We start from the raw sequence: 27,775 nt of genomic DNA, 5'->3' as shown, positions 1-27,775 counted from the left end.
TGCTTGCTTTGTTTATATGGTTTGGTTTTGTTTTAACACCCAAGGCCTGGCTAGGAGGGAAACTTTTATGACTGAGATTTTTATTATTATAGGGTGTTTCTTTTGACTCCGATCTGAAGAAACTTTGAAAAGGCACTTTAGGAAGAAAAGAAATTACTTGATTGCCTGATGCTATTGCGATCACCATGCACTGATATGCAAAAGAACAGGCACTCTGGGTTTGTATGTCAATCTATCAGCTACATGTAACTTCCAACAGGCCTTCAGTGATTATTAATTTCACAATATGTATAAAATATTCATCCTATTGTTCCTTCAACAATTGCATGCCTCTCTTTTATCTTCTTTGTTGTAGCTTCAAGATAAAACTTTTTCTTTTCATGGTCCATAAATACTAATGTGCTGGGTGGTTTTATTCTTTAAAGATGGAGAGAACTAATAAGACAATAGATTCTGAGTGATTACTGCACAACTTCTGGAGCCTGATAGCAGTTTCATAATTTCTTGGAACGAGGCCTGTAACCCCAAGGACTTTATTTTCCTTTTATTGCTTTTATTTCTTCTGTTTTTCTTATTAATCTTAGCCTTCATTCTGAAATGCAAAAGGTGTACCCAGCCAAAGTTCAAACAATGCTGGGAGTACTGAGCAGATTACACAAGAACCATCTTCGCTATGAGAAACATTTCTAAGTGCTCCAGTGCTGAGAGTGTCTGCTAACACCCACTGAAAGCAAAAGCAGATCAACCTGCAAGTTGAAGCTCTTAGACTACCACTTGTGCTGCCAGCAGTGGAGGGCCAAGGTGAATTGCAGAAAGGAACAGAGTCATAGAGTCATTTAGGTTGGAAAAGACCTGTAGGATCATCAAGTCCAACCATTAACACAGGATGGCCAAGTCCACCACTAAACCATGTCCCTAAGCACCACCCACATCCACTCTTCTTTTAAACACTTCCAGGGATGGTAATTCCACCATGTCCCTGGGCAGCCTGTTCCACAGCTTGACCACACTTCCAGTGAAGAAATTTTTCCTAGTATCAAGTCTAAACCTCCCTTGGTGTAACTTGAGGCCATTTCCTCCTGTCCCATCAGTTGTTATATGGGAAAACGGACCTACCCCCACCTTGCTACAGCCTCCTTTCAGGTAGTTGTAGAGAGCAATAAGGTCCCCCCTGAGCCTTCTTTTCTCCAGACTAAACAACCCCAGTTCCCACAGCCGCTCCTCATCAGACTTGTGCTCCAGACCCTTCACCAGCTCCATTGCCCGCCTCTGGACACGCTGCAGCCCCTCAGTGTCTTTCTTGCAGTGAGGGGCCCAGACCTGAACACAGTATCTGAGGTGCAGCCCACCGGTGCTGAGTACGGGGAACGATTGCTGTCCTGGTCCTGCTGGCCACAATCTTTCAGACACAAGCCAGGAAGCTGTTGGCCTTCTTGGCCCCCTGGGCACCCTGCTGGTTCATGTTCAGCCAGCCGCCAGCCAGCACCCCCGGGTCCTTTTTGGCTGGGCAGCTTTCCAGCCACTCTTCCCTAAGCCTGTAGCATTGCGTGGGGCCCTTGTGCCCCAAGCGCAGGACCCGACACTTCTCCTTGTTGAACTTCATACCAGCTCGGCTTGGATGCCAGAGGGGCGGTCAATTGTGACAGTTCTGCCACCCAGCCTGCAGCCACCCGTGTCCTCCTGCTGGTGCCACAGCCCACGCATGCCCTGCATACAACACAAACGCTGCTGGGTGGAGATGGAGTGTTGGACACAGGGACACAGAGAGAGTAAAAGCCCCTTTGGCAGTGGTTAAGAAAAGGATGTCAGCTGATTCATATGGTACCAGTTGCGATACTCTATCTGGCAGTGCCTGGTCTTCCATAATATACAACTCTGGCAAGTGGAAGTGAGTTTAAGAGATGGAGCGACACAGCTAATGGTTTCACTTTCACCTCGTTTTTTGTCTGATAAAAGACTCGTTTTGTTGTGTACCTATTTGCCCAGAAGTACATAGCAGTACACAGCAGGGGTGAATCAGTTCTGTAAACTCCAGCATATGGCAGCAGTCCAGTGTTTGGAGATAGAGTGTAAATATGCAGCAACAGTTATCATGGAAAGTTCTGCCAGAGTTTGAGAAACTGTACTGTTTGTGAACTCTGAAAGCACCTGAATTACCTGGGTCATCCCAGACAGGCAGTAACATAGTCTCCCCATGATGATATTTTTCAGAAGGGTTTTGCTGGTTATTTTAAGTATTTTTAAAAAATAAGCAGTAATTCTCTTGTTTCATTTCCCATTCATAGTTCTCAGCCCTGCTTTGGGTTGGCCTTGGCTGGATGCCAGGTGTCCACTAAGCTGCTCTATCACTCCCCTTCTCAGCAGGATGAGAGGGGAGAAAATAAGATGGAAAAAACCCTCATGGGTCAAGATAAGGGCAGTTTAACAAAGCAAAAGCGAAGGGGAAAAAATATTCTCTACTTCCCATCAGCAGGCAATCTGCAGCCACTTCCTGGGAAGTAGGGCTTCAGTACACATAGTGGTTACTCAGGAAGACAAACATGGTAATAATGACTTCCCCAACTTCCTCCTCCTTTCTCTTAGCTTTTATTGCTAAGCAGGTGTCATATGGTATGGAATATCCCTTTAGTCAATTTGGGTCAGCTGTCCTGCTATGTCTCCTCCCCAGATTTTGCCCACCCTCAGCCTACTGGTGCAGGAGGAATGTTGGAGAGACAGCCCTGATGCTATATGAGCACTGCTCAGCGGTAGCCAAAACACGCGTGTTATCAACACTTTTCTAGTTACCAATGCAAAGCACAACACTGTGAGGGCTGCTGTGGAGAAAATTAACTCTGTCTCTAGCCAGACCCAATATAATCTCCACCCCTTATTCCATACCATTTGTGTCATGCTTAGGTCCCACACAATTTAATACACACACACACATATACATATATGTATCTTCTAACCATCCCATTGTATTTAATTCTTATTACTCTTGGAGAAGAAATCTCTTCTTACCAACACTCACAACTTAAACTACATACTTAAACAATCTATACCCAACATACAGGTTTATGCATTCTCAGTAACTACTCTCCCCGGTCATGTAGCAGATAGCTATTACTCTCCCATTCCATGGGCTTCCTCTGCTCCTCCAGCTGTGCATAAGAATGGGCTGTGGCTTTGGGCCCATCTGTCAAGATGGGTGTTCAGGACAGGAGAAGCATCATGTTTGGTTGTTGGGCACCAACGCTAGCTTGGTTTGTGTCATCATTGCAGTCATCTGGTTCCTTGTGAAACTTGCTCTTTGTCAGTTCAGGTCATTCCTGCTACATTACTTCCTATGACATACAAATGCATCACATTATTTTCCCCCCAAAGGTTAAACCTCCTTGAGGCACATGCTGGGTTTCCCCATCCTTCCACATTATCCACTGCCTTTTCCTATGGGAGGAGCCGTCCACACTGCCTTCCTCAGCCACTTCCCTATGTGCACTACAGGGAACTTATCTTCTCCCACAGTATGTAAGGGTTTTGTTAGGGCAGGGCCAGGATGGTTAGCAGACCCTCTGGTGTTAACCAGCCAAGTGGCTTCTGCTAAATTTGTATCCCAGTGCTTCCATGCCCCATTGCCCAACACTCTCAACATAGTCTTTAATAGTCCACTACATCTCTCAACCTTTCCAGAGGCTTGTAGGTGATAGGGGATGTGATGCATCCACTCAATGCCATATTTCTTTGTCTAGGAGTTTATGAGGTTATTTCAGAAATTAGTCCCATTGTCTGATTCAATTCTTTTTGGGGGACCCCATGCCAGAGCAAGGGAAGAGTGTGAGGAGCCCTCCCTCTGAGGAGGAAGGAGCAGCAGAGACAACGTGTGATGAACTGACCACACCACCCATTCCCTGTCCCCTGTGCTGCTGGCAGGGAGGAGAGAGAGAATTTGAGAGTGAACTTGAGCCTGGGAAGAAAGGACGCATGGGGGAAGATGTTTTTAAGATTTGGTTTTATTTTTTGTTAGTGTTTTCTGATTTGATTGGTAATAAATTAAACTAATTCACCCAAGTGGAGTCTGGTTTGCCCATGAGAGTAATTGGTGAGGGTGATCTCTCCCTGTCCTTATCTTGACCCACAAGCTTTTAATTATATTTTCTCTCCACTGTCCACCTGCAGAGGGGAGTGATAGAGCGGCTTTGGTGGGCACCTGGCGTCCAGCCAGGGTCAACCCATCACAAGTCCAAACTTAGGAAAGGAAATCTTTGGCACTCAAAGGTACCTTCAGTCAGCGGTATGCTGTCTTGTATCAACCCTGCTGATTTTTTAAACATTTCTTTGCACTTGTTAAGGTCCCATAGGAAAATGTTCTACCCAGAGGTGAGGGAAGTTTGGGAAGAATGAAAGTCCTAAATATTAGAAACAAAAAGGGAAACTTAATATAGCAGTTAAGGGTTTGGTGATTTTAATGACATCCTCCTGAAGCAGAAACTTGAGTCACATGCCTAGATTATGCAAACTGAAATATGTGGCCCTATTGAAGTCATTCGTCTTTGAGGGAAGCTGAAGTGCAATGGCTTGTGACATAACAGGATGAGACAGGAGAATGGGCAGTTGGTAAGGTAGCACAGAGAGGCACAGGATGAGTGTCTGAATCCCACTGTGCCTGTAGGATACCCATGTGAGGGTGTGTATGCGGACAGAGCAGATGTATCATGTGCTCATTGTGTTACACCTCTTTGAAGTTGTCTTTGATTCATAGATAATTCAGGACCAGAAGAAAACTTACCTGATGACTAAGCTCTGTGCAAAGAATTGTTCAACGGGCTCTGTCTGTGTGTGTGAAAGAGGGGAAAAAAATCCAGCCTTTTGAGATGCTGGTAGACAGACCAACAAGATAAACTATACAGCAGCTGTTAATGGGGACAGATAGGAGAGGTGTGTGCTGGCGGTAACTGAGAACATAGATAGTACTGCGTTTTTCAATATAAAAATGACTATTTTATATGAAGATTGGAGGTTATTATTTTGTCAAGAAATAGGCTGAAAAACAGAATCGCGGGACAATAGCATCTTTTGGCTGTGGGGATTCCAACTCTCTTGTGTAGCAGAATTGCTTTCTGAGTCCTCTTTGTGTTGCTGCTGTTCTGACTAAGAAGTGTGCCAAGTCGTAATAAACTCAAAATGCACCATTTAGTTAATGCATCGATAGGAGCTGCATACAGTAGGAAAGCTTCAGACGTACAGCCTCCTTGAGGCACTTCTAGCTTACATCGTAGGACTGAGATTTGTGTTATGCTTTTGTGCAGTCTAGATGTACGTTTCCCGGGCAGTGTGGGTTTATAGTTCGGTGAAGCTCGTACCGTCCCATTAGCCATCTTGCATTTATCTTCACCGCCTTTCCGTGCATTGCCCTTCACGGCATGCCCATGAACTCATGAGAGCTGACTTAGAGACTTGCTGAGCAGGCATCCGGTTTCATATCAGGTCAACAGAAGTTGCAGGTGCTCATCATTTTTGCATAACACACTCCTTTTTCCTCCTTGATATAGGGAGAAAGGGCCAATCTTAGAGGCAGACCCTAGGCAGGAAGTGGAGCAGCTGTGTGCCTTGAGGGGTTGTTGGGAGGGGAGGGTAAGGTCAAAGGGTTACAGTGCTGAGAAGAGCTCTGCAAGCCCTTTGATTTCAACAGTTGCTCCAGCACACCACCGCCACTGTTAAATTAAAAGAGGCCTAAAGCTGATCTCCGTGCCCCACTGGACACTTCCTCGCACTCACTGTGCATAATGTTTGTCATCAGTTTTTGTGGCAGGGTCCCCTGCGCAGAGCACTTGGCTGACTGCACATCCTCACAGCACTAGTTTTGTGGTGTCACATCAGGATCTCAATCGTCCCACGGAGCGTTGAGTTCATCACCCTTTTGCTCTGGAATCACAATGGAACAGGAATTGGCATGGACGTGCTCCTTTCAGAGCTCTTCTTGCTGAGTGTCACCTATGTGTTTTTTTAGAAGAAACGAAGTGAAGGAAGGGAAAAGGGAAAAAAATATTTGTTTTTAAAGCCATACAAAAAGGGGGCAGTCAACAGCTCAGGGAGGTATTTTCAAACTCTTGCTATTCTTAAGCTTCATTGCCATGGAGTAGTTGTCATACCAGTGACGAGCTGTGATGTGTTAGTTCTTGTCCTATGCTTGTTGAACATACTGGGTGAGCAACAGCCCTCCTGCAACCGGTGGCAGCTTTGCTGCTGTTCTCTGTTGAGTGGAATTTTAGGGATTGCTTGGGAGAGATGCACAGGAACAGCTGTGTTCAGGAGTTGCTGGCCACAAAGCGTTGCTGCAGGAGCTGTCCAGATTTGAGCCAGAGGGAGAAGCTGCACCTCTGCTAGGCTCAGACATATCCGGTGCTAGCTGGTGCAGTGCTCATCTGTAAAACTGCCTTGCAGCAATCAAATGTCATTGCTGACCCTGGTGATGATGGGGCTGTTTCCCAAGTTCAGAAATGATCCACAGTGAACTACACTAAATGTAACTGCTAAATGGCAAAGGCAGGCTAAAACAGTCTTAAAGTTTATTTCTGGCTGCAGCGCTGAACATCCTCTTACCATGCTGGTTCTGAGCAGGGAAGCTTGGCCACAGATTAGAAGCAGAGATCCCTATTACTCCCAGTGCCAGGAATATAAAGAGGACACATCAGACGCTTGCTGTCTGCTACAGTGACTCCTGCTTTGTACCTGCATGTGCAGCAGGCAGTGCTGTGCTTTTCCACTGTCTCTAGGAAACCCAGGCATGAATTGGTCCTACAGCCAGATGCTCATTTCTAACAATTTTATACAAGAGTTCATTGGAATTACTCCTGATGTACAACCAGCTTGCAAGATCAGCCACCTGAGTTTAGCTAAATGCAACAGTTTTAATTCAGTAGTGACAGTGTAGCACAGGTAAGCAGGAAAAAAAATCACCAAAATAGCTACTGTGGACAAATCAAAGCCTTGGTTTTCCAAAGTACTGTAGCATATCTCACCCTACTCTGGCAATCATTTGATAAACATAATTATATTTCAGCCAAAGCTGCTTCAAGATGAAGAAGAAAAGCAAAACGCAGCATCTTTAAATTTCTTAGGTTGAAAAAGTAGCTTGTTCTTGTTTAACTAGAGGTCTGTGACATGCATCTTATTATGAAACAGTAGTTGGCATGGAGTCAGGCATATGTGCTCTATTACATCGTGTCGTGTCCCACCAAGGCATTGACCTTATTTGCACCAGAAAGTTGTGGAAGGACTGACAGGCCAAATCCCATTCAAGTATGTTGCTACTTTGTCATATTTGGCAAGCGTATGCAGAATGCCAGTTTCCCCCCATTAGAACGATTACCAGAGTGCTCCTACTGGAGGGCAGAAAGAAAGAGAATGCCAGGATAAAGGTGCTTCTGCTTCTTTTTATCGCCAGTTCCAGTCTTCTTTGTTGTCCTGCATGCCCCTGTCTCCCTTGTCTGCACCTTTCTGCTGCTGCCCAACTAAAGCAAGCTGGTCTGTAAACTACCAGGAGGAGGTCTGAAGCCAGATAGTTTGCATCGCAAATTCGTAGAACCACAAACAGAAAAAAGCTGTTGAGCCATCATTGTTTATAATTAGTTTTTGACTGAAGTCCCAGTCTGCTATAGGGAATGGTTTTATCTTTGTGTATGTGTGGGTGGGAAGAGAGAAGTGGAGAACTGAATCGAGGAACCAATCCTTATCCTGAGGGGAAGAAAGAATAGGGTAGTATAATCTAACCCTACGGGATCAAAGGTGGGGCCAACACAGACATAAACACCTTTACACTATGTTCTGTCTCCCTGATTTTGCTGATTTAAATAGTAAATAGTAAGTTGGGATAACAAAGCTGTTACCCTGCAGATGCACACCTTCTTTTGGTCAGATGGTGATTGGCAGCCCTCAGTTTGTTCAGCGTCTGGAGTGCTCTCTGATCTGTCCACCTCTGATGCACCGTGTCGTTTCAAACCCTGGAATAAGCTATGTAAGAAGTTCTTCCATCACAGCTAATTTCCTACTGCAGAATAAGGGGAAAAGGGGGACAACCACACTGAGGCATCAAAATCCAGTTTGAAACCTTGCCAAGGATTTGCCTCTAGGAAAACAGTTGTCTAGCTCCCTAAATGTGAGCAGCCACAGGTCTCAAACCAAAGCACCCCGTCTCCTGGCTGGACCTGGCAATTGGGACTCTGTGGTTCTGCCATAGGCCCATGTATCCTAGGGGAAAATCTCCAACATTTTTTGTGCCCTGGCTCCCCCCAGCACTGATGAGCTGTTATAAATTCTGCCTTACATCTCACAAGAATGTCAAGTGGTTTAATGCATGTTTACAAAAGGACCCAGAGATTTTGGGATGAAAGACATTCTATAAGCACCATATGGTTTGATGTGCTGCCATCCTGGTACCCAAAGGATAACTTCAAGGGCACAAAACCCTGTATTCAGACTCCTGTGTTCTTGGAGGGCATCTGCCTGCCTGCAGAATGAAACTCCACTCAGAACAGAATTAGCTGATGAATGAAAAAAAACTGCCTCATATTTTAGTCTGTATTCCCAAACACAGCATGTTACTTGTTATATATATCACTGCACCAACAAGTCATTGTCTAAAGAAAAAATGATGAAATTAACAAAAAAAGCCAAGAGGTATTCTTATTGCAGTTGGACTATGGACACTGCTAAGTCTCTCATACTCCACAAACTTAAGTGTGATGCTGAAAACTGTCACATTTGTTCCAAAACACATGGTAATCAAACAAAATAATAGTAGAAAAAATGTACGCTGAATTTCTTTTTTCTTTGGCATTTGGTCATGTTGATCTGATAGCATGTTTTTGTCTCAGGATAATTTAAATATTTAGACACATGGAATTCCACTAACAAAAGTTAGTTTGGTTGGATTTGGATTGTAGTAACTCCTAAATAGCATTTACTGCTGAAGTTTAGTTTCATATTTATTCTAGAGAAAGAAACACAGATGAGATGGGATTCCCTAGGTCCTGATTTCTAGCCCCCTCTTCTTGCAGCAGCCTCATGGTAGAATGTATTGATTATAGTGAGCAAGTTTTACCTTAACAGTAACTGGCAGGGGAGAGACTGCTCCAGAGCAGCCTTCTCCAACCCCTTGCCCCTCTGGTCAAAACTTTCTTCTGACCTCCTGCCTGTTTAGGCAGTATTAGGAGTATGTCCTGCTAGTGTGTATTACTTTGTCCTCCCGGTAATGCTGTCCTCTGCCTGCAGCAGCCCTTCTCGTCCTACCTGCTGAAGGTGGGTGTGAGGCTTGCTTGAATCTCTTGATGTCATCAGTTTTCAGCGAAGAGCATGAATAAAGGTATGCAGGGGAAATTTCCTTTCACAGCCAGACATCTGGGCTTCCTTAAAGCAGCTGCCGTCTCACTGTCTGCTGGTCTTTGTTTTAGAGAACATAGGAATGCCAAGAAGCTCGGGGCTTATATGTGGGAAAGGCAGTGGGAGCATTGCACGGGACACTGCCCCATTCCCTTTAGGCCTCAGTACAGGGTTCAGAGAGATTCACTTCGTTTTGCTAGTGGGTTTGGCATTTACGTCTCACATCTAAGCACATGATGAAAACTAATTTGTCATGGAGTGAAAGAGAACATAACAAAACTGTTTGTGCTAGACATTGATTTCCCAGAAGAAAGGCTGTCTGAGCTCTGATTTTGTCCTCATTGGCTAAAATGGGGAAGTATGGTAGGAGAGGGACTGGAAACTTGGCAAAATGCAGGAAGTTTTTATCTGACAGCTAACTGACTATTTCCACCTTCAGACGTTTAATTTTTTTAATGAATGTGAGGAAGTCTTAGCAGAGAAGAGAGAAGTCCCCCTCTCTGCCTCAAGATAATGTAGAGGAATTCCTTCCTAATCTGGTAGCAGTCTTCCACCAGAAACAATCTCTATTCGGCAATTGGACTCATTAACCAAGTTGTGTCCTGGGAAAAACTGTATGGATGAAATAAGGTACTGAGTAGAGACTTAAAAGAATCTGTGTATTTAGTCTGTGTATAAGTTTGTGCATGTTCTTATTCTTGGATCTAAACAATGAATGAAAAAAATCTTGTTTGCTACTTAATACAGGTATTCTGGAGCATTAAATAATTCTATGGATGACAAATTAAAGTGACCGATTAGCATATCAAAGCAAAGAAGTTATTACTGCTAAGCTGAATGAATTGTGTCCACCCACCTTTCACTCACTTTCTGCAGGCATCTAAGCGTTAGGCTGAGTGAAGTTCCAGATGGCAGCTTCTACTTGCGCTGACTCACTCACTCGAGGACGCAACTTTGAGCTGAGCACATTCTACATTATCTGCTTGTAATCCAAGGCTATTGAGCTCAGTGGCAAGTCACCCACTGGCTTCAGTGATGCCAGGGTGAATTCTGTAAGGGCATGATAAATTCATCTCCAAGTCAGTATACATTGCTCCATTCCTACCAGAGACATTCAGGATGTAAAAAGGTTTAGTATACTTAACAGTAAGGCCTATTGTTTTGCACTTTCAAAGTGAGGAAGAAATCAAGATGCTTTAAAAAGCAGAACCATCTATCTAGCTGGAATGGAGTACGCTTTCAGAAGGCAGGAAAATTAAAAGGTATTTTCAAAATTTCTTGAATCCTCCTTACACAGAGTGATTTCAAGGGTTCCTCCCCTCTCCTCTGTCTTTTGCAAAAGATGCACTCATCTGATCAGCAGCAGAAATGCAGTGCGCCACTTCAGTGATCAAATGAGTATCCCAGCATGGTATGTGTAGCAGTGCCATTGCACTGTGCAATTTGTAGGTACATCTGATCTGAAATCTGATCTGAAAAGGTTTCTGAACAAATACTAACAGTGGGCATGCCTGTTAGTTGCCTGTGTAGCAAGTACAAAGCCCAGAAGGGCTGAGGTCAGGTGCTAAAAGGTTTGAGAAGCCAAACAACAACAGTGTGAGAAGGCTCCGGGAGTTCCAGCTCTTCTGACTTGGGAGAGAGGCTGATAAACCGCTAAAACCCTCCTTTGTCTATTTTGTGTTTGACATAGCAGGCTGATTCCTTTTGACTTTTGTTTAGCACCAGACATTTTGGGAGCTAGCAAGCACAGTCAGACTGATCGAATGGTTTGCTCCAGAATCAATCCCAGGCTGACACCTGCAGCTCTTGAGGGAGCTGGGATTTTCCTCAGGGAGCTGGAGTTCAGCCCCACCCACCACCCCCCGCTGTGTCTGGCTCATAAGGAGACTTCCAAAAACTCCTTACTACCAGAATTATATTAAAAACAAGAGAAAGGAAAGCAGCAAGGCAGCAAGAGAGTTCCAGTGAGATCCTAAGGGGAAACTGTTGGTTCCCACATCTGGTTTGCAGATCTGTGGTGGTCTGGGAAGCTCTTTCAGGTGGTCTCCAGAGCTGTTTCCATCACAGTGGTAGTTCTCAAGCACTACCACTTCCCACTAGTTATACCCAGGCTCTGAGTCTCTTAGTAACACTAGTACTGAGTGGATGAGGAGATAGCTAGGGGCCTTGGTTTTGGTTTGCCAGAGATCAGACATGTAGAGCCACATTTGGGCAGGTTTTCTAATATTTAGTGGGCTTCTGCTCCTCAGTGGATCTGTCTGGCTTTCAGAGGGAATCAGGAACTACTCAACATGAACAAGGAGGTCAGAATCTGCCCTTTAAGCTGAAAGAATGACATCCATTAAAAGTACTGAACTTCTGTTTCACATTTTCACAGCTTTTACAACTGGGATAGAAATGTCAGCACTTCAAATTCCAGCGCAAATTACCAAGTGATTGCCGAAAATGCCTGTGGACTACTCTTCAAGAACAAAAATGATAGGAAAATAATAAACGTGGATCCCAAGGTAAATGTCTTCCTCCCTGCCCCAATATTCTAAATAGCCTTTATGCAGTGGAGCTTGACTGCTAAACTGTTGAGTCCAATTGCAAACAGTGTCTTTATCAATACACACCTAGCATTTCAGGCTCACTCAGACATGCTGTTGCCCATGTTAACACAGCCGCTCTGGTCCCTGTCAGGATAAACTTAGCATAGCTTGTTTATGACTGAGTGTGTCTAGGTCTTTCCGTTGTGACGACAAACATCAGAACCTGAACTGACGGATAAAATGGTGAGATTTCCAAAGCAGGGGTTCTTTTACACCCTGCCCCTTTGCCTGCCCTTTTTTCTTTCCAATCAAAACTGTCGCCACTACTGCCAGGACAGGCTGCAGGCCGAGGCTACGTCCTATTAATTGAACTGCTGAGAAGTGCTAAGGAAAGGGAAGCACAGGAAAGGGAATGGGCTGAGGAGGGAAGCAGGACTGACTGGAAGATGTGAGGACCAAAGCATGGGAATATATATAGAATGACACTGTTTTACTCAGAGGATGACACACATGTCTCTAACTAAAAGGAAAAAGTACTAAAATGTTGGTGATGTCCTGGGGCTGCTGGTCCCTGTATCCATCTCCTCTTAAAAATCAGACCTTTATTATGAAACATGCCTGCAGGTGGATAAAAATAAATACATATTTGATAAAAATAAATAAATATTAGGGTACTTTGAATCAAAAGCTGCAACCTGAAGGAACTGTAATGTCCCAAATCCTGGCAAGGCCTGCTGAACACCATCAAATACAGAAAGCAGAATCGGTTTCTGCATCTGAAGTGCGGGCCATCTTCTACCTCAGCACTTTTGCAGTGGTGAACTGAAACTGGCAGAGTTCCTTTCCCAACTGCACATAATCCTTGTTCTTGCTCCTTAATACAAAAGATTTGAGAAGTCCTGAGGAAGGCAGCCCCATTAAGGTAGTTTAGTTCCTGTAGCAGATTGAGATCATCACGGGCGTAAGGGTCAAACTTGGATTTTAAGCCCTGTCACTTACAAAAGAGAAATCTGACACTAGATGCATCTTCTTGTGGAGAGCTGTGTTTCTCCAGCATGCAGTAAATCAGAAGGACTTATGACTGAATAAAAGAAAGGAAAATATTTGTGCCTCGGTAGTGCTATAAACTGGATGAATGTTGTGGTCTCTGTGTCTCTCATGCATAACTGACAGCACAAACGTGTGCTTTGCTTTCACCTAAAAATGGCTCTGAGCCTATTATTGCTGAAGTTGTTTGGTCTCTACCGTTTTGTTTACATAGCAGTTGAATCCGAACAAAGCAAATGCTCAAATCGTACCTGGATATCCCATTTTCAGCCATGGTTGAAAGCTGATTATATTGCCGTGGGTAATGTTACAGACAGCTTCCCTCTACAAGAAGCCATGTTCCTCTGGTGCCAACCGCGCTTTTTTAAACTTTACAACTGAAGTCCTTGGACTATAGTTAGATGTGATAAACACACCCAGGCTTTGGTTACTTTCCAAACCAACATGAACTAAGCTGGGCAATAATCGGGTTGGATTTCTACAGAACTGATCTAGGATGATGGTTTCTTTGATGTGCTTCCCATAAGAGATGGTCACATATGAATAGTAACACTACAAAATATCAAATTATATGCATTTCAAAATAAGTGCATTGGTTTGTTAGAAATTGAAAAATGCATACCTAAAAATGTGTTTGGTTGCATTGAAAGTGGGCCACCAATCCAACTTCCTGCAGCTGCAGAACATCTGTAACAAATAACCAGCTCTTTAGTGTCTACGTGAAAGATCCTCGTGTGCCAAGAGTCACACTAAGAAGCACTTGTGTGTGTACATTGCATCCCCCTACAGGTTGCCGGGCACAGGCCTGTGAATCCCCATGAGATCCATCTGGCTTTGGATTTTCTGTAACACTCACTGATAGAGATCAAGCTTTTGAGGAGTGCTTGCTATGGGCCAAACCGAAATCAGCACAAGTTCTCTCTTGTGGGGTTAAGTCTTGAACAGACTTTAGGACCAGCTGCCTGATCTTTGCAAGCAGGCGTCCTCTTTGACCAGTTGCTTGTCCACTTGTTCCTGGTTGTATTTTAGCTAAAAGAACTCTTATCACTGTCTTTGCATCTGCTAAAAGCCTTGCAGGAGAAATGGAACTGTCTGGTGCCAGGACATTCATCTTCAGTGAGAAATCCCCACCCTCAGAGCTAGCTGCATTCATCAAACTTTATGTTCTGAGGGAAGAAGAAGAAAATTAATGACATAAAACCCAGGTCTTTTCTCTCTCCTGACCAGGTATCTGTAATATTCTGTGTTTCAGGCCTACTCAGGAGACGACATGGCCACCAGTTGAAACCGATCTTGATCTCTATGTTGTTATCTATGACCATATCATCAGAAGAGGGACCTAAGGTCCATCTGTGTGGCTCTTCTCCCAGTGATTTGTTTAGCTATTTTAAAGTCCTCTGAAAGAAAAAGAAGCGGTTGAAAGATCTTTACGTGGTGTTCAGGGGTAGAAAGAGGGATTTTTATAGGGATTTAGAGTTGGTTTGTGCTTTGCCCCCTAAGGGATATAAAGTGGAAGGAAGACCTCGTACAGGCCGTAGAGTCCGTATGTGGGTCCCTTGTTTGTCCTTGGGGTATGTGAATTGCAAAAGCACCTAAAGGTAAGACAGAAGGCTTGGACCCAGCTTTTTGCTATTACTCCTAAGGCAGCAGGGTGGCTGGGACAGAGATGCTGCATTCTTTCCTGGAGTAAAGAAAAGAAACTACTGTTCCATAGCCCCTCAGCAACGGGATGGTTTAAATTCTTCCTGGGAGACTCTTTTCTAGGTTGGCGTGGACATCTGTTGAGCAGCTAACACCATGTAATGTGGACCAAGCCATTCACAGGGTAGCAGGGAGAAGTTGTACCACATAGGCCAGTAAATGTAAAGAAATCTGCAGTGTTTTGATGGCATTAATGGTTCCTTGAAAGCCACTTTTCATCCATTCCTGCTCTTGGTGCTGTTCTAGTACCAACTTGCCAGAAGTTCAGGCAGCAACGCAATGGCCTAAGGGACTCCCTTCCATTCCTGGGGCACTTGGGGAAGTTGCCCGTACTTACATGACCCAGCTGGTATACCAGCAGCGTAGCTGTCTGCTTACCAGAGAACTGGAAAATGGCACAGAGCTAAGCAGCAGAAAGAACTAGCAGGAAGCAAAAGCGGGAATTACAAAGAAAAAGGATGTGGAGGTGAAGGCAGAGGAAACAAAGGTAGAAAGTGACTGGATAAAATTCCCTGGACCTTTAAGGGGACTGCATGATTATAGTGATCTTTTCTGGACTCAATACTGTGAATTTGTGAGGAGGACAAGTTAGGCAACTCGGACGAGAAAAAAGATGGTAGCAGCACTGCTAGGCTCACCATAGGGCGAGGTTTACCTGCCGGCCTCATCGCAAGCCTGTTCCCTTTGGAAAAGGCTGAGCGCCTTTGGTCTTAGCAGTTGGTGTGTTAAAGATCCCTTTACTGCAAGGAGAGGGAGTGTTCCAACAATTACAAAGTGAAAGTTGCTACTTCAAAGCTGCAATAATTTGGGAGAGACTTAGAACCCTTGTTTTCTTTCTGGTAAAACTTTAAAAGTTATGAAGTTCTGCCATTTCCAAAATACAATAAAATCTTTTACTGTGACAATTTGCTTTTACATTGAGTGCTTCACCCCACAGCACCCTGAGATTTCTGCAGCAGGTACGCAAACTGGAGGTTAGTTTACTGCTCCCTGACCTGCAGCTGGGCTGCGGAGGATGCTGCCCGCCGCCTGCCCGCGCCGCCGGCCCGCTCCCCCGCTCCCCCGCCGCCGGCCTGCTCCCGGCCCGCTCCCCCGCTCCCCCGCCGCCGGCCCGCTCGCCCGCTCCCCCGCTCCCCCGCTCCCCCGCCGCCGGCCCGCTCGCCCGCTCCCCCGCTCCCCCGCTCCCCCGCCGCCGGCCCGCTCGCCCGCTCCCCCGCTCCCCCGCCGCCGGCCCGCTCGCCCGCTCCCCCGCCGCCGGCCCGCTCCCCCGCTCGCCCGCTCGCCCGCGGCTCCGCTGCCATCGCCGGGTCAGCAGAGCCCCCTAGCGCCGGCGGAGCGAACGCCGGCAGGGGGAGCTTCCCGGCCCGCGGCGGGCAAAGAAACCCAGCGCCCGCTAGAGCCCCTGGCCTCGGAGCCGCTGGCCTCGGAGCGGGTGCACCCAGCGTACAGCCCGAGCCTCCGCCCGGGGCTGTGGGCGGAAGGAACTGCAGTCCGAGCCTGCGTAACCCTTCGGTTTTGCACAGGGCCGTGCGCTGGAAACTGAAGTCTCCAGAGGGAAGCGCTTGCGCTGTTAGGGCAGGCTGCTCCTGACCTTGGCGCTTCCAGGTGTTTCCTTCGGGCAGCAGTACCGCTCCTTGCATCGCACCAGAAAACAGAGCTTCTGCCGTGGAGCCGACTTTGCTTTGCTGCCACTGTGTTGTGAGGCAGCGCAAGGGAAGGGCCAGCTACTGACCTACCGCTATTTTTTGTAGCATTGAAGCAAGGTTGCCTTTATTGTACAGCTTAGAGTTTGGGATATGTTTTTTTTCAAGGAAAAATTCAAAACTCCTGAACCATTTAAAAAACATTAGGGTTTGCCTCTCGAGCAGTGGAGATGGAGAAATTCCCATTATGAAGGCTGGTAGAATGGACAATTGGCGGAAAGGGTATGAATTCTGGTTTTCATTCCTCTCAACAAATGAATTATAATTTTTATTTCTTAATGTAATCAGATTTTAAAGTAATGTTGAAAAACCTGAAGTTGGAAAGTGGTCCCTGGAATTTGGAGAACATTATCTCAGCATCATAATAGATAAAAAATAAAATTAAGTAGAACATAATAGAAGTAAATTTTCAACTTTAGAAGTTATTTCTACAAATTCAGTTTCCTTTGTTTTCATGTTATTAATTGATGCTCTTGACTCAAAAGAAGAGCAGGAAGTCTGGGAGAACCCTCTGTCTACATCTGCAGGAAGATGGAAGGAAATTTGGATCTAAGTGGGCTTTACGTGTTTTCAGGTCAGCGAGTGCATTGCTGCACTGTACATCTCTAAAGATAAACTACTGAAAGGCTGTAAAGATGTAGGAAGCCTCCTTTTTTGCAGTTGGTGCTGACCACCTATGGAATTGTAATTTCATGCTATTTCTGAAGTCAGTGATAAACTTCATTTGCAACAAAAAATAAACTGTAATATCTGCAGCAAAAGAATGGTATTCACTGAGCAATTCACAGAATTACTGGCTCCTCAGTAAACTCATTTGATTCCTTCCCACCCATCTTTGCCTATAAGCTAATCTCCTGGTGTTCTGTCTCTTCTGACATTCAAAACCTAGGACCCCAGAGTGTTACCATAAGTGAAAGCTCCCAAGTTACTTGTTACAGTCCTTTGCCAATCCTAACTGGAAGAAACTCAAGCTTCTGCTGTAAGCGAAAATCTGTCCCCAAAGACTTCTGTAATCTGGCTTGCATTTTAAAGGTTAATTTTCTTAGACAAACAGGATAGCACCTAAAAGCAACTAAGTGCTGTTACAAACAGGATATGCCTAAAAGCAACTAAGTGCTATTACAGTCCATTTCCCTAAAATGTCAGTGGTGGTTTTTCCCAACGTCTTGTCACTGGTCAGCCCTGGGTAGACACACAGTGAACTGGACATGCAAAACGTGGTAATCAAGAGAGAAGCTTTCCGAGGACTGATAAACACATGAAAACTTCCTGTAAACGTTCTTATGCTCTGTGATTTTTTTAGCAGAAACAAATGCAAACTGTCTAGCCTGAAATTATTGCTTGCTCTAAACATAAGGTGAATGGAAACATCTCCATTCTGTTTTGAAAAGAGACTCTGGTACCATCGTTCATTGGGACATTTACTGCAGGTACGGAGTTTGCAGACTGCCATGAGATAACTGATCTTAGGCGTTGATAGGAAAGTGCATGCTTGCAAAGAATCCCCAGAATTTAGATTTTATACGGGGTGGGGGGTGGGGGGGTTCAAGCATGTCTAAACTGTGTACATGAGTTATGGTCTACAGATTTTATTAGCTTGTGTTTGTTTTGGATTTTTATACTTCTTTACCTCCCCGCCAAAATCATAGTTTTGTTCTTTTTATGTGGAGTCTGGATCTTTGGTCTTGCAACAGCGTTTGGCACTGTTCTTCTTCTTCTTGTTGTGTTGGATAATAGAGTGAAGCTGAAAAGTAGCACGAGATTGGTGGTGAACAGCTCCATCCTGAGCGACGTGCAGAATCACAGCAAGAGTTATTATTTAGTACCATTTAGTTATTATTTAGTACCATTTTTATTTAGAAAAGTCATTTCACACCAAAGTCTGAAGTTCTTTCTTCTTCTTCTTAACTGTCACAACAGGATGCTTTGATGTAGTTAGAAACTTCTTGCATGATGTGAAATGAATTTCTGGTGAGTTTGGTGTGATTTTATGGAGAGGCATCAGCAGCTTTGCATTCTCTGACCAAAAGGGGTTTTGTGGAAGGCCAGCTGTCTGAGGACACCGAGCAATGGTGGTAATTAAGCTGCACTTTTGAATTTGGTAGCTGTACAGTAAGCTATCAGCTCAGAAAACACAGCAGCACTTCATGAGCTCTAAGGTTTGTGATTCTAGCAGCAGCCTCACCAACCTAGCTGCATCTTCTGATGCTGCTAGAAGAAGCTGAAAGAAGAAGATGGGGTGGCAGTGCCATTTGAATAACTGACCTCTAGCTCATGTAAAGAACAAGATCTCCAAGCAGTGTACAGCTTGGTCATTGGATGTTCTCCTTTTGGCCACCAGCGAAAGAGGTTGTAGGGGAAAACCCTGCGTTAACTCCAACTCCCCACATACAGAAAAGAAACCAGATTAAAAATAAGTGAAACCTTTGGGCAATTCTCTGCAAGGCAGGCAGGGACAAGCAGTGCAGGCCAAGCCACTGTTCTCGCTGCAAAGAAAACAAAAACACAGGTGCTGGATGTACTGAAGCCATGCAGATTAGTCCTGTGTGCAGTACACGCTTTTTACAAGAAGAAAAAACATGACTCTTGTTATTTGGCTATTATTCGCTTGAGGCATGTTTTATTTCAGCTCAGCTCCAAGCAGAGTTATAACAGATCCCACAGCAGAAGTTCTCTGTGATGAGAGAAACATGTGATCTCGGAGTCCTAGAGAAGAAATTATGCTGGGAAGGCACCTCCAGCAGGAAGGCCAGTGCTGGAAGGCCAGTGCTGGCCACCTGAGCAAACAGCCAGTCTAGCAAATGTAAAAGAGCAAGCGTCATGGATGTATGTTAACAGCTATACACAGGAGTGGTTTGGTGCAAGTTTCTCACCATGACTCTGCCTAGAAAAAGGCTATTTTCTGTCCCCATCTCTTAAGGCCATGAGCAAGGACAGTCAAAGAGAGCAAGCACCACCTGGTAAAAGGGGAGAGCTGGCTCTGCACATTGCAGTTTGTGTAGCATGAACCCAAGCATTGCTGGCTGATGTGCTGTTTAGTGTTCTTCTGTGCTGGTTATGAACTTCACGATGTTGTACGTGGGAATGTGTATATAAGGGGTGCAGGCGAATGATACAGCTTAGGATAAGTGAGTCATTCAGAGCTGACTGTAGAGGATTCTGCTGACTGGGTCACAAAGACCAAGTCCAGTGAGAAAAGACAAGATTTCTCTGGAGTAATGGCTTCAAGGGGGGGGGGGGGGGGGGGGGGGGGGGGGGGGGGGGGGGTTGGTGGCAGAACAAGACACCTTATCATGAGATTATGGATCTACCAAGAGCAAGGGTGACTTTGGGGGGTTGGAGACATGCTGCTGGGAGTAAAGTTGGTGTCACTGACCTGAAGACTTGGTGGCAGGAGCCCTGCCACAGCAGAATACACAGAAGCCTATCCAAAATGGGCAAGCAGATGGTGTGGAGGGCTGGTGTGAGCCAGCCGAGGTGAAGCTGTAGAGGATATTCACTAGATGACAGCGAGGAGAGCTGGATGTAGGAGCCACGGCAGCGGAGATTGCTTTTATAAGTAAATTCTAGAAAGCCAGGCTACTAATAAGTGCAAGTGTGGGATTGGCCTTCACATGCTGAACAGATTTTGCTAATATCACTTTGTTATGCAAATACATAATTATTTAATTTTCCCCAGAAGGACTACTTGTGGTTTCCCCTTCCCTGGGACTTCCGAATGCTTGTGTGGAGGGCACAAATAACTGTGTGGTTACCAGGTACATGCATTACATGGCAAGCTCTGAAAAAGTGGAAACCTGGAAGTTTTTGGTAGAGGTTTAAATAGCAGTTTTGAAAGGGGCTGCTGGAGGGTGGTGAGGCTGGCCCTGATAATGGCACAGGTGTTGCTCATCATTTAAATAAACTTATTTAAGACTGAAGCCTACTGTGTGCCCGGGTCTAAGGAACAAAAAGGCTAGGTTGCTTCACTAACTGGAGACTCTGCAGTGGATCGAGGTGGAGCTGTACTAGCAAGGAGCCGCTAGGGCCTCGCAGAGAGGGAGCAGGATCCACAGACCTGACCGGAGCTGTGCTGGCTGTAGCTGGGAAGGAGGATGTTTGTGGATAACCATTCCTCGCTGATGCAGATGAGAACAAAGGAGAAGCATCCACTGACCCTCTTTTCCTATAGTACTGTGGTATAATAAGTATAGATGAGTGCTCAGCTTGGAAAGTCCTGCCCAATTGTAAGGCATGAAACTTTTGTATTACTAAAGGGGAAAAAAAAAAGTTGGGCTCTCTTATGCATAGCCAGAATTTCAGATAGTTTCAGTTTGATTTTGCCTCAAGTTTATCTGCCTGCAAGTGCATCTGTAGGTACACACATGTGCATGCACCAGCCAGAGTTTGGTGTCTACTTCTGGAGCAGCATTATTTGACCTTTTTGCATTTTCCCTGTTTCTTAATAGAAGAGGGGGGACAGGAAGTAAAAAAACCCTAAACCCCCAAACCAACAAACTCCCAACAAGACAACTGATTATCTGTAGCCGTCCAAATTGTTATCTCAGCTCTGCAGATGGGAAATCTAGAGTGACTGTAATGGACGGGATGGAGTCACTCCATAATCATACCAGGGTGTATGCAGAATTTGTCCCATGTGGTGATGGTTATTCTTTTTGTCTGTCTGCATGTTTTGTAGCTTTTCATGCCCCGGCAGCTGTTTTGTGTAGAGACCTGCCCTCCAGACTGACTAAGACCTGATCTGTACATTTGTACCAAAATGATTTGTATGCTGTGCGGAAAGGCAGATGAGTTTATATGGATATCCATATAAATCCAAAGAAGTGATTTAGGAAGTTAGTGTTTCGAGTGTTTTTGGAGCCTGTCAGTATATCATACTGAAATGTTTGCTTTGTTTGCTTTGTTTTTATAAATACAGGAAAGGTAGGTAAGTTTTTATTCCATGCTTGCTTTGAAGATTATGCCATTGCACTGCTACATTTAGCAAACTGAGAGAGAAAAAAGGGGGGAAGAAGTAAAATAAGAAATTGATGCCGCATTTAGCCATCTCCATTAAAAATGCAAAATATGTAGTATTTCTGCACCAAGTTCAGACTAGATCTCATTCTGTGCAAATAATTTTTACTGCTGTTGCATCAACATCAGGGCTCAGCACATTCTTTAACATTTAGCCTTCTAAATGGCTTGTTTTGCCTCTATCAATAGAAAACTCAAAAAAGCCAATCAGGGTGCACATCAGTTGTCGCCAGGTGGACCCACATTCAGGGACAAGTTCAGGTATGTCATTCTTCAGCTGTAATTGGGACCAGTTCTGCTGACAGCTGAAAAGCTGAGATATTAAATTTAAGAACTGTTATTAACCATTTTTGTACTTCTTAAGTCAAAAGTGTACATGAGGAAACACATTACAGCTTAAATCGGTGAAGTAATACTAGTTTAATTAGCAAATGAGTGTTTTCTTAAGAGTCTTGGGGAAAAAAGTACTGCCAATCTTTGAAGCGTGACTATTATAATTAGTGAATCTGGGCTGTGTATATAACATTGAAATTGGTGAAGCCCTGTATTTTGTGTCTGCTGAGGATTTGACCCAAAAAAAAAGACATTCGGCATTTGACTGCGTATTATTACAGAGCAAATGCAAGCTTTTGGCTCATATCAGTCAGATGCCAAGAGGTGTGTCAGCCTCCTGCACCTGTCCACTTATTACTGGCCTCCAAGTGGACTATGTCCTATCAATGTCAGCCTTCAGAGCCTGATTATTTAAATAGGTTTTCAGCTATCCAGATGGTAATGTCCTAACTTGGATATAGTGATTTTGTCGGAGACAGTGGCAGAACCCTGGCTGAAATTGAGGTAAACATCATCGACTGGTCTCTCATCTGCAAGTCCAATCAATTTATCACTAAAAGCAATCAGGTGGGTCAGACATGACTTGCCAAATCTGTGCTGACTGTTCCAAGTCACTTTCTTCTCCCTCATGTGCCCAGAAACACATCCCAAGAGGACATGCTCTGTGATTTTCCCAGAGACTGAAGTGAGGCTGTATGGTAGGCAACTGTTGGTACGCCTCCTCTTGACCATGTAACCCTGGCAGATCCAGCAGAGGAGACTTCCCCGCCACACCCCACCCCACCCCCACCCCCCCCACGTAACTCCACAGGCCCTTGTCTTTCCCATAGGAGGGCACAGATAAGCTGTTAGGGAGCTGCTTTACACCAACAGTTAACAGTGATTAGTCTCTGATACTCGGTGATCTGTTGCATGGACTGAGGTCATATTGGGTGAAACCAAGCCTGAACTTCCTGTTATTCTGGGAATAGATGCAGATCTGACCTTTTCATTTGGCCATTTTGGTAGAAAATATCAGAGCAGCACCATAGCTGTCCTATTTCTTCCTTCTTTCCAAAACGGAGCTGGCAGAGTCTCTTTCAAAAACCTTGCCATTTGTTTTTTGAAAGATAGTTGTTTATCTTGTTCCTTTTTTAACCAAGAACTAAACTGGAAGCACAGGAGATTGCTGCCTCAGTCAAAGTTAATGTTAATTTTGTCAGAGAATGAAGCACAGTAGTAAAATGTATCAGTAAATGCTGACCTCATTGTGTTATTAAGTATATTGGCCCTGTGAAACTTGGCCAATTGGTGCAGCCAGACACCCATCTGCTTCACTTGGAGCAGGACTTGGGCCACAAAGTACACTAAGAAAAACTGCAGAACTACATTTTCATTCTGAAAGTAGCACCAGTGTCAAAATATCTACTGAAAACCAAACCACAGGTTCTTTCCATAGGTCTCATTGCTGTTTGTAAGAGGTTAAAGAAACTGAGCTGAAAAGATGCCTGTGGAGAATTCAAGATGGGGATGTAGTCCAGCTGCAGTTTATTTCAACCAAAATATTACATTTTAAATGAAACTATTTTCTCAATTTGCCAGATCTCCTTGTCTACCTCTTAACATTTTAATACATCCATATCTTAGCAATAAACATTGTTAGATAGAAAGAAAAGAAACGGTGGCTGAGAGGATAGCAGGGTTGCTTCTCCCAACTCATCAAAGGCCATTAATGTGCAAACCAGTAGTGATGAGTATTCATCAACTGATGAAGGAAGATTTTTCTCCCCACAATCAGCAAAACCTAGTACCACTTTCAGATGCAGAGACTGCTGTTTGTGTGCCAAGACATATATTTTCAAAAGTGGGCAGTAATCTGGAGAGCCTCTTGTCCACGTATTCACCTGCACGCCCCTGAAGACGAAGGCTACAGAACCACCTTGAGGGCTCACGATCTAACTCAGGACTATTGTTTCAAAGTGTTATATTTCAGCCTTCGAAGTTGAAAGTCACAGCCGTACAACTCCAAGAGTGTCTTTGCGGTTGCATGGACAGCAAACCAGCTAACTAAAAGCTGAGTGAGTAGAATTTAGATCATTTCCCTGCATTGATGAGAAGAGCGTCATTGGCACCCAGTTGGAAAGCAGACATCTGAAGCTAGGTGTCTTAATGCACCATGTGTAACAGTGAGTGCTTATGGTGGTCCTCTGTTAGAATTCCAGAGGTACCTGAAGCGGTTGAGAATAGCAGGTCCGCTGACTCCCATTTCATCAAATCACCCTGCGCTTCTGCTGTAGTAGTTCAGTGGAGCTTTGAAAAAGAATCTTACTCCACTTCAATAATGCCTTGACTTGTGCTGAAAACCAGCTTCCTGGTGTATTTGCTGTGTGTACCAAGAGTCGCAATGCAAGCTTGTAGCCAGGAATGTTTTGTGCACATTTAATACGTGCTTCAAAAACTGCAATAAGATGGATTGAAAATGACCCTCATGATTTTTGAGCTGCTTAGTTTCAATTAAGGACAGCTTTTTCCTGCCAAAGCCTGGTTTGCTTGCTAGATAAGGACTGGCAGACTGCATGTTTCACAGTCGCTTACACAGAGCAGTGAGAGCTGAGGATGTTGAAGTGGGCTGAGTCCTTTCAGTGCGGCACCACAGTCTGTCTGTAGCACACTTACTGGGTGTGCATTGTCCTAACAGAAATAGTAATGCTGTCTCAGTCAGTAACACTGGGACAGTTCCCGGTTCTGAGGCGGTCGTACCAGCGAACTGACAGCTGGGATTAGCTGGTTTCTTGTTAGTCAGCCACAGCGGAAAGCTTACAAGAAAAGTGGGGTCATGAAGATTAAATCATCCTAAAAAGATAGGTAGTCCTTTCAGTTCAGGGTAAGCTCTGGTTTTGTGTAGTACATTGCTGAACTGCTGCATGGTAAGCCTGATATTTATTATTAGTAGAATTACGTTGTAATTTTAGCATGCGTGAGGGAGCAGGATGGAATTACAAGCGTGGACTCTGCTTAGACTGATACAAGTGTTAAACCATCCTGCTGGGTTTCATGGGGACAGACATATTGCACAAGGGTATATTTAATCTGCTGTGAAAACAGTCACTCAAGACCAGAACAAGGGCAGACTCTTCAGTGTCATCTGCCCCTTAGTGCCCCATGAGAGCAACATAAAGTAGTGGAGGATTACCTACAGGGAGGAGGGCTCTCTGCTGCAAAGCTGGGAGGGGTGCAGCTCCTCCCCTGTTTGGCAGGGTACAGAAAGGAACTTCCCTGCTCTCTGCATTGTGCTCTGGAATGGCTGCAGCAAGATGTAAAGCGTATAGGCCCCTTCCCTCCTACCAGAGCCCCAGCAGGCTAACACTGACTCAGGGCCCATCTTGCCACAAGTTACGAGCAGTACGTCACTGGAAGATGAAAAGCGAGGTCACATGTATTTGTATCCCCACCCAAAAAACTGCAGAGATAATGAGTCGTTGAGCTTTCAGTCATTAGTGGAGAAATTAAAGAAAGATTAAATGGATGTCAGTGTCTCATTCTTAATGTTCTTGATCTATTTTTAACTGGTTCTCAGTCCTTTTTCCTCTCTTTTCTAAGACTGGGTAGGGCAACAGCATAACATGCCCACGTTTGGCAGTACTGGTTGTACCATCCCTTCATCTAGGTCTAACTGTGCTGGGTGAGCTAGGCAGCCTAGACATTTGTCGCAGTGTGTCCTTTTCATGTTGCATCACTGTCCCAGCCCACTGGTGAATTACTTTTTTCTGCTCCTCATCCTGTCCCATAAATGCTATGTGCAAATACATTATTATAGGGTTGTGAAAGCAGCTGGAATTTGACTCTATTATCTAAATAACCCATTGAATTTGATCTTTCAGATTCTTTTTCCAAAGCCAAAAAGCAGTGTGCCTCCTGATTGGGAATACTGCATCTCTAAGAGGAAGGGGTGGTTTCAGTGGCCCTTACTGATGCTGACAATTATAAAAAAGTTCACTGACAGAACTGTTGTTTTGAGGGTGAGCCTGTGGGTGCCTTTACCTCTGTGGTATTTATAGTGGAAATACTGTGCTCCTCGATCAAGGCTAAGAACACAGCTTTGCCATTGCACGTGGTACCAGTACAGTTATATCTGTGGCTTCAGCGGGCCTCTTTCTTCTCTTGGAAATCAGCACAACTCTTCTGCAACCTGTGGGGTTAAACTGTAAACTCTCTGAGACACGGCTGAAGTTTCGTTCCCTGAACAATGCTAAACTTGCTAGTAAGTTGCAGCAGTTCCATGGAAGAACTGGAAAAACAATAGAGAAGTGCAAAAGCACCGTTATCTCGTAAGCCAGGTCTAAGGGTTTGCCAGCCCTTATTTACTAATGAGGAGTAACTCCTTACATGTACTGGTTTGGTTTGGTTTGGTTTGTGCAGTCATGGTGGTCTGACATTTAAAAAGCTTATGTCCAGTTTGTTCTAAGGATATTTTTTTCATTTGGGGAGCCACAGAACTACGTGTAACAAGCATCCCACCATGTCACAGGGACAATCCATAAAGCAAGGGGTATTTGAAACCCAGCGTGTTCTTCTGCGGCACTCTCAAAAAACTGCGATGGCCATCTAAAAAGGGGGATTCAGAGAAGACACCTAATGCCTTGAGGACTTCCTTTTTCCTTTCTGCCTGACACCAAGCATCCTCTTTCTCTCTCTTTACTGGCTTTAATAGGATTCTATAGGGCTAACTTTCTATTTTAAACACTTAACCACAGTCAAGTGGTGGGACAAGGCTCTGGGAGCCAAATTCTGAATTAATTTTGCATAAACAGAGCTTTCTGATAACATTGAAAAGTTTTTAAATAAAAGCTCAGCAAGGTTTAAGGGTGCTGGGACTTCCATGATGAACTTCAGCAAGTTTTTGTCTAATCCTCCTTTGCTTGAGTACAGTGTTAGATACATGCTGTCTCTGAGTAATTTTTTTTTTTGAACTGAAGTCATACTTGATTTACAGTGGTCCAATCTCAAAAGTCAGGCTGCAGTTTGCAAGACGCATTGGCTGTGAAAAACAGCACATTCTTCTGGCTAATTATTTGGTGCTGTAGGTTTAAAAGAGGATTCAGTTGTGGTTGTTTTATTTTAAGAGTTGTGGTGTGTTGTTGGGTTTTTTTTAAAATCGCATCTCTCATGAGCAGAAAATAACATGACCGAAGCAATTCCAGTATTTCACTTGCCTAAAGGTTCTTCTTTGGGACTGACAGTTCTGCTGTGGATATAAGCCAGAGATTGCTGCTTGTGCTGAACTTTTTAGCTATTGGTTCAAATAATTTTGTTTTCTTCCTGCAGAGATCCACACTGGTTCTATTAATTGTGTCCAAAAACTCAGTCATGCCTTAATGTTTTAATTACATACGTTTGCTTGTACGGCTTGTTCTTATAATCCAATAATATAAGTTTCTTACATAGAAAAGTGAAAAGCATTACTTACTATTGGCATTAATACTGAAATTGTGTGTGTTTGTACATATATGGATAATACTTTTAGATGCATGTGGCAAATTTGATACCTCAAAAGTGTTTGAAAATGAGATGCTGTATTTGAGTACTCAAATATAGAAGCATGTAACAATCTTTTGAAAATCTTCTTTCTTTCCTACCTGCCAGTAGGCACTTGCCTTTTGTAGTTACAGATGGGCATATTAAAACTGTTTAACATATTTGTTGCCGATCCCAAATTCAGTGGAATTTGCAAGGCAAGTTCACCCTCCAATACATGATGTATTTTAGTGTTATATTTAGTGCTTGATAATGATACACTTTCTGTAGCCCATTGAAAATGTGAATGCTCCATGCTGGAAATAATGTGTGCTAAGCACCATATACTATTCTGGAAGCCAATGTTCTTATTTCCCTTCTTCAGGTTAGAAATTAAGTCATTCTTGTGGACCAACATATTTACAAACTGTGAAAATGCCGTAAGCGTCTCTTCCCCCTCCTGTGTCCCCACCACCACCACCCAGGTATACAAGGTAAGGCACCTTTTCTGTTGCAAAGCATTACTTTGGAAGGGATGGCATTACATACCCAGTGGGGTGTTGTCTGCTGCTCTGGCACTGGAAAGGGGAG

General features: G+C 44.3%; 1 protein-coding gene across 1 annotated transcript in view; it reads left to right on the top strand.

Annotated features, from left to right (window-relative positions):
- CFAP299 (cilia and flagella associated protein 299) overlaps positions 1 to 14,281 on the top strand; it is a 223,832-nt gene extending 209,551 nt beyond the window's left edge. The window contains 3 exon segments of the mRNA XM_037398473.1: positions 11,738 to 11,867; positions 13,728 to 13,783; positions 14,191 to 14,281. Of these exon segments, the coding sequence (XP_037254370.1) occupies positions 11,738 to 11,867; positions 13,728 to 13,783; positions 14,191 to 14,281 (277 nt within the window).
- Positions 14,282 to 27,775: the final 13,494 nt, after the last annotated feature.

This window comes from Falco rusticolus, chromosome 1 (assembly GCF_015220075.1).
Source record: "Falco rusticolus isolate bFalRus1 chromosome 1, bFalRus1.pri, whole genome shotgun sequence".
NCBI lineage: Eukaryota > Metazoa > Chordata > Aves > Falconiformes > Falconidae > Falco > Falco rusticolus.
Note: the sequence above shows the minus strand (reverse complement) of the source record. Positions and strands in the feature narration are given on the sequence as shown.